Genomic DNA, 6,713 nt, shown 5'->3' on the forward strand with positions numbered 1-6,713 from the left:
TCCACCACCGCCGCCCGATTCGCCAACGCCGCCGCCCGATTCTCAATTGTTGTCGCCCGATTCACCACTGCGAAGCCCTCGCCCCAAGCCCCCACCCCACCGCCGCCCGCCCCCCACGCTACTGCCGCTGTGTAGATTCGACCGTCGTGCAGCCGCTGCCGTCACCGCCCCATCGTCGCCATGTCGCCGAAGAAGATCCCGAAGAGTAAGACGGGGTTCCTCGGCGTGCGGGCGAAGCCGTCCAGCAACTTCGGCATGGAGTTCTACGGCGAGGGACGCCACTTCTGGCTCGACATGCACTCCACCGCCGACGGTGCCGCACGTGCTTACATTGGAAGCAAGGAGTCAATGGGATACATGCAGAAAGTTAGCAATTTACTCTCTTGCATCCGACCAGAGTGTAACTATGATTATAGGTTTACCATTCTATTCTTCCATTTTTCTAATATTCCGTGTAATAACCATTGAGCAAGAAATTAAGCTCGGGTGTATCGAACGAAGCTCACACAACAATTGTTCATTAGTTCACTAGACTGATACTTTTATGAAAATGTTTAAACATGATTGTCACTGCTATATAGCACAACTAATCGACAATTATACACAACAGGACAACCAATTGAAATAGACTGCACACAAAATAAACATAGTGGACTTAACCCACAACCGAAGAATATACGCGGCAAAGCACGCGTCATGCTCTAGTATCTCATTCATATTTCAATTTATGTTGATTGTATCGTTATTCCTTGTTATCACGAAAAAATCTCTCTCTAACCTAACCAAAAAATTGTAAAAGAAATTGAAGTCGTCTCTCCACAGTAAAAACTCTCTCCAACCTCTTTTGTTGGGCTAGAAACACATCTCATTTAACTAATTTGGTAATTCGATTAAAACAAAAAATAGTTTCACAAAAAAATTAGATATTGGATAACACAGAAAGCACATGCATTTTAGTTTGCTCGATTCCATGTACTCGTTTTTCCACCATAACACTATCTTGCCAACTGAAGTGGGGAATGGCGTACATCACTTCCGAAATATTAGCATTTGACCATATAAATATAGCAATGCCAGTTTATGAGTAATGTCATTCAAGATATTTGCTGACTTCGAATAGGAGATGGAAGACAAAACTCACGAAGAATAGAGGCTAAAATACAAGGGTGACACTAAGTAAGGCTCCGGCAGAATTTTTTTCTAAGGAATACAACAATCTCAAATGTTATTCACTGATAGTCTTTGTGAACTAAACTCCCTTGCGGGTTTCATTCAGAAGCCGCTGATGATCCTAAACTACCGCAAGAGATGCTACTGTAGCACAAATGTGCAGGCCAGACTGCTACTGAAGCACAAATTTTGTAGATAAACCATGCTCGATGATTCATGGATCAGTTAGCTGTCCATGGTCGGGTAGTAGGCGTAGGTGGCGATGCCGCAGTTGGCGCCGTTCCCGCGCGAGAGGCGCATGTAGCCCGCCTCGCCCCATCCCGTCCCCCACTGGTTCTTCACCACCCAGTACTCCTGCCCGCTGCCGTCCGCCCCGTAGCCCACCACCGTCACGGCGTGGTTCAGCCTCTGCCCGCACGACGAGCTACCGGAGTACACGCCGCTCATGTAGTGCCGGAAGTCAGGGTCCGATGCCTCCACGCCCACGGCCACCGGCTGGCTGGCCGCGAGCTCCTGCAACGCGCCCTCGTCGCCGTACAGGGTCGCCCACCGCGGCGCGCCGACGGAGGCGACCGAGTTTGGCATGACGCCGCCGCTGCGGCACGCGCCCTGCTGGCCGTTGTACGCGTAGGCTGCCTCCGGCTGCAGGCCGCCGCTCGCGGCGACGTAGCGCAGCGCGGCGTTGATGTCGCCGGCGTTGCAGGTGTTGGCGCCGCCCGTGCAGTCGAGCACCTGCTGCTCCGACATGGAGATGAGGTCGCCGGTGGCGATCTTCACGAGCCCCTCCGTCGCCGCCACCGCCGCGAACGCCCAGCAACTCCCTGTACACACGCAACGTGCGCGCTTAAACATTTGTATTCGTTTGCGAACTTCGGCGTATGTATGCATGCATGCAGAATTTTACCGCAGGAGAGCTGGTTCTTGACTTGGGTGAGGGCACCCTGGGCCCTCCAGTCCATGCTGTCCGGCGTGTCCTGGAACTGGCCAGCGGCAGCCTTGGACATGTTCACCGCTGCCACCGGCGCGTAGTCCACGCCGCGCTGGTGACGGTAGCCGAGGTGCATCTCGAGGAACTCGTCGTCGGTGAGGTCGGAGAACTGGTTGAGCCCGAGCGTGTACGTCCGGTCGCCCGCCCGGTTGACAGCGTCGACGTGCTGCGCGTTGGCCGCGAACACCTCCTGCCGGCTCAGTTTCTCTTCAGCGTCCGCGTACGCGCGCCCGAACTTGGCCATCCACAGCTCGTGCCTGGCGGCCACGGTGTGCACCCCTCGCGCCGCGGCGAAGTCGGCGACGGCAGCGGCGGCCACGAGCGCGAGCGCGAGCAGTGTGCCGTTGAGGCGGCGCGAGCTGTTAACCGGCGCCATCAGTGAGTTTGCTTATGCTCAGGTCCTGTTGCAATGGGTTTGGGAGCTAGCTAAGCACGTCGCAAGCATGCCGCCGCGATTCTATTTGTACGCGCGCCAACGGGAGACAAGATGGGGCATCCGGGCGAGCGGATTCCATACTTTTCGTTGCGGATCACGGCCGTCGCGCGCATACAGCAGCACCATTACTGTGGATGGAAATGATGCAGAGGCCTAAAAGAAATACTGTAGATGAAGTGCGGTCAAGCGCCGAAGTCGAACGTATTGATAGCGAGTCCATGACTCCATGGATGTTCCTATCCGGCGGCTGCTCTCTTCCTCCGTATGTTCTTGAATTCTTCTTCTTCTTCTTCTTCTTCTTCTTCTTTCTTCTTCTTCCAAGAATTTGTGCGGAACACTGCAGAGTGCTCTGCCCACTCACTATAATGGACGCACAGAGCTTGAGAAATCGATGTTTGATCGAAATGGGATCGGCCTAAACTTTCGCTTGCTTGTTTGTCCATTTTTCCTTGTGGAAATCGCGCGGATTGCTTCGTAGCGTACTACTCGACGAAAATAGAAACAACCTAATTTCGTAGACTGCACTACACGGTACTGTTTAGCTAGACGGTACCCCTGCGCGATTGACGTGAGCATTAGTTGTAATATATTTTGTTGAGATTTTATCGTATACAACATGAATATTTAGATTAATAACATAACAATTGAAACTATCTTTTGAAGGAGGTTGAAACCCTTGGCCTTTGTATCATTACTAGTGGCTGGGGCGCCACGTGGTGGCGCCACAGTAGTCATGTGCGCTCTCATTCTGATTATGCACATGGTTTGTCATCTCCACATACATAAATTGAGCTTTTTGAAGAATTTTAACACAGTCATACAATTGCTTATACATAAAAACATCTACACTTATACCCACAGCTATACATACAGCATTGCAGTAGCACGACCTAGCACCTACAAAATATAGTAGGATAGCAACAGTAACAGTCGTCAGGTACGGGCACAGGAAAGCAACATGCTTGAGGATCATATACATGTTGGTGTTGATATTTTAACTATACTAACATGATCAACTAGCACTGAAAAGATGACCAATCTGGCTAAGCACATCAGAAATCCAACCTCCCAAGATATTAAGTCATTGATTCTTCGCATCCCATGATTCCCTAAGTAACGAATCCAACCTCCCAAGACTGTATGAGAGTTCATCCCAGGTGTGTGCATTTTTCATAGGCTAGACATCAAGTTGGATTATATTTCCTCATCCTTGCAACAGCACCACAACTGCACAAGAGCTTCAATTATTCCCTACAAAACAGAAGTACTACTATGCATCACATAGAACGCACCCATGCAACAACGAAAAACATAAGTAATTTTAGAGCAGTGTAATTAATGAATGCGGACATGGAGTATTGTGTTTTTGTGTCAATATTACTTTCTGAGTCATGTGACCGTTCCTGCATTCTGTAGCTCTAAATACTACTACTCTTAGAGCACGTATCTGCATATGAAATCACGTTCATAGCGAACCAAATGCACAACATGCAATTGAGCGCAAGAGATGATTCCTTGAATACCACTTGATCATCCATTAACCCGTCCAAAAATTTAAAATATATTTGTTTTTAGATCTCAGATTCTCAGCCATATCGTGTGCATTTGTTTGTATTGCATGGATGAAAAATATGAGATGAAAAAGACATCAACCTACAATACACCTCTTCCAGATTGAATACAAAGTTAAATACAAGAATGAAGGGCTGGTTTGAAAGAGTGTGTCAATTTTAAGTTCGTTGAGAATACATGGATACCATAAAATATTAACTTTGAAATGGAGTGTGTATCTTACTTGCACGGTGACCATAGGTCCCCGAGTGGATATCATTGAGAATCATTCGAACTTCTTCTGGGGTAATGCATCGCTGAGCAACTCCAGTCACACTTTCTCTGTACAGTCGACCGCTTATCAAGGTGAAGGCTTTGGATCGACGGACGATCTGTCGCGCTTCATCTTCGTCTTCTGGCAACTCTTTCTTGAAAATATATGCGATGTACGGTACAGTCCAATCAGGAATGATGACCAAAACTTCCATGACTAGGTCGACCACAACTGGGACTTCAACTTCAGTCGGATCAGTGGAACTCTTAGGTTGCGGGGGCTCTTCCGTGAAGGGATCTCCCTGGACTGATGGTGTGTGAAGGTGCTCTAAGAACACATTGCAGGGAATGGGCTCTCTCTTAGAACCTATCTTAGCCAGGTCATCTGCTGCCTGGTTCTTCAGTCGGGGAATATGGTGGAGCTCTAGACCTTCAAACTTCTGTTCTAACTTTCTAACTGCATTGCAATAGCCAGTCATAGCCGGGCTTCTGACATCCCACTCTTTCATCACTTGATTAACCACCAAATCCGAGTCGCCGAAGACCATTAGGCGACGGACGCCGAGTGAAATGGCCATTCGCAACCCATACAAAAGAGCTTCGTACTCAGCCTCATTGTTGGAGGAATCAAAGTGAATCTGAAGGAAATAACTAAGTTTGTTGCCTCGCGGGGATACCAGAACAACTCCAGCACCAGAACCACTCAACATTTTGGATCCAAAAAGAACATAGTCCAATGTTCCGACTGGACTTGAGTCGGTTGTTGCTGTTCAATCTACTCGACGAGGAAATCTGCTATTGCTTGGGATTTGATTGCTTTCTTTGCCTCAAACTTGATATCTAATGGAAGGAGTTCAATCGCCCACTTTGCCACTCGACTAGTTGCATCTCTGTTGTTCAGAATTTCTAACAATGGAGCGTCGCTGACGACTGTGATGGAGTGATCTGAGAAATAATGTGCCACCTTCTTTGCAGTCAAGTAAATTCCATAGACCAACTTTTGGTAATGCGGATACCTCTGCTTGGATGGAGTTAAGACTTCAGAAATATAGTACACTGGGCGCTGAACTTTATGGGTTTTACCTTCTTCTTCCCACTCGACCGTGAGTACTGTACTGACAACTTGTCCAGTGGCTGCAATATAAAGCAGCAAAGACTCCTTGCTAACTGGAGCAGCGAGCACCGACTGGGTGGAAAGCAGGGTTTTGAGCTCTGCAAACGCTGCGTCACGTTCATGAGTCCACTCGAACTTATCAGATTTCTTCATCAATCGGTAAAGAGGTAATGCCTTTTCACTGAGACGAGAGATGAACCGACTCAAGGCGGCCAAACAACCTGTAAGCTTCTGAACGTCGTGTATGCGCACATGGCGCTTCATTCAGAGTATTGCGCCAACTTTCTCTGGGTTCGCGTCGATACCTCATTAGGAAACAAGGAAACCGAGTAACTTGCCACCTGGAACTCCAAATGTACACTTCGATGGGTTAAGCTTGATATCATATCTTCTCAGATCGACAAAGCTTTTAGCAAGGTCACTTAGTAGGTCGGAACCTTTACGTGACTTAACCACGATGTCGCCCATGTACGCCTCCACATTCCGACTGATTTGAGTGAGCAGGCACTTTTGTATCATGCGCATGAATGCGGCACCAGCATTCTTGAGACCAAAGGGCATGGTAACATAGCAAAAGCACCTGAATGGGGTGATAAAGGATGTCTTTATTTCATTGGGCCTATACAGTCGGATCTGATGATATCCGGAATATGCATCCAGAAAGGATAGTCGCTCACATCCCGTAGTCGAGTCAACTATTTGATCGGTGCGGGGTAGAGGAAAATGATCCTTTGGGCAGGACCGATTGATATGCTTGAAGTCAATACACATATGGTGTGAATCATCCTTCTTGGGAACCATGACGACATTGGCGAGCCACTCGGAGTGGTAAATCTCTCGGATGAACTCGGCTGCCAGAAGCCGAGCCACTTCTCCGCCAATCGCCTTCCGCTTCTCCACGACGGACCATCGGAGATACTCTTTCACAGGTTTAACTTTTGGGTCGACTCACAAACGGTGCTCAGCCAGCTCTCTGGGTACACCTGGCATGTTAGAAGGTTTCCATGCAAAGATGTCCCAGTTCTCACGGAGGAACTGTATGAGCGCTTCTTCCTATTTTCTATCGAGTGTTGTTGATATATGAGTCGGAGCAGCATTGGGATCCGTCCGGTGAATATGAACTGACTTTGTTTCACCAGTCGACTTAAATGCAGACTCTGAAGCAGGCTTCTTAGCTCTCA

The 6,713-nt window shown here is 48.5% G+C and overlaps 1 protein-coding gene across 1 annotated transcript; it reads right to left on the reverse strand.

The window, feature by feature from the left end:
- Positions 1-1,395: 1,395 nt before the first annotated feature.
- On the reverse strand, positions 1,396-2,650 carry LOC123106914 (ervatamin-B-like). Its single transcript, XM_044528946.1, has 2 exons — positions 2,075-2,650; positions 1,396-1,991 (listed from the first exon to the last, which is right to left on the reverse strand). Exons 1-2 carry the CDS (start codon positions 2,532-2,534, stop codon positions 1,396-1,398), a joined length of 1,056 nt encoding a protein of 351 aa, XP_044384881.1. The 5' UTR covers positions 2,535-2,650.
- Positions 2,651-6,713: the final 4,063 nt, after the last annotated feature.

Source organism: Triticum aestivum, chromosome 5A (assembly GCF_018294505.1).
Source record: "Triticum aestivum cultivar Chinese Spring chromosome 5A, IWGSC CS RefSeq v2.1, whole genome shotgun sequence".
Lineage (NCBI taxonomy): Eukaryota > Viridiplantae > Streptophyta > Magnoliopsida > Poales > Poaceae > Triticum > Triticum aestivum.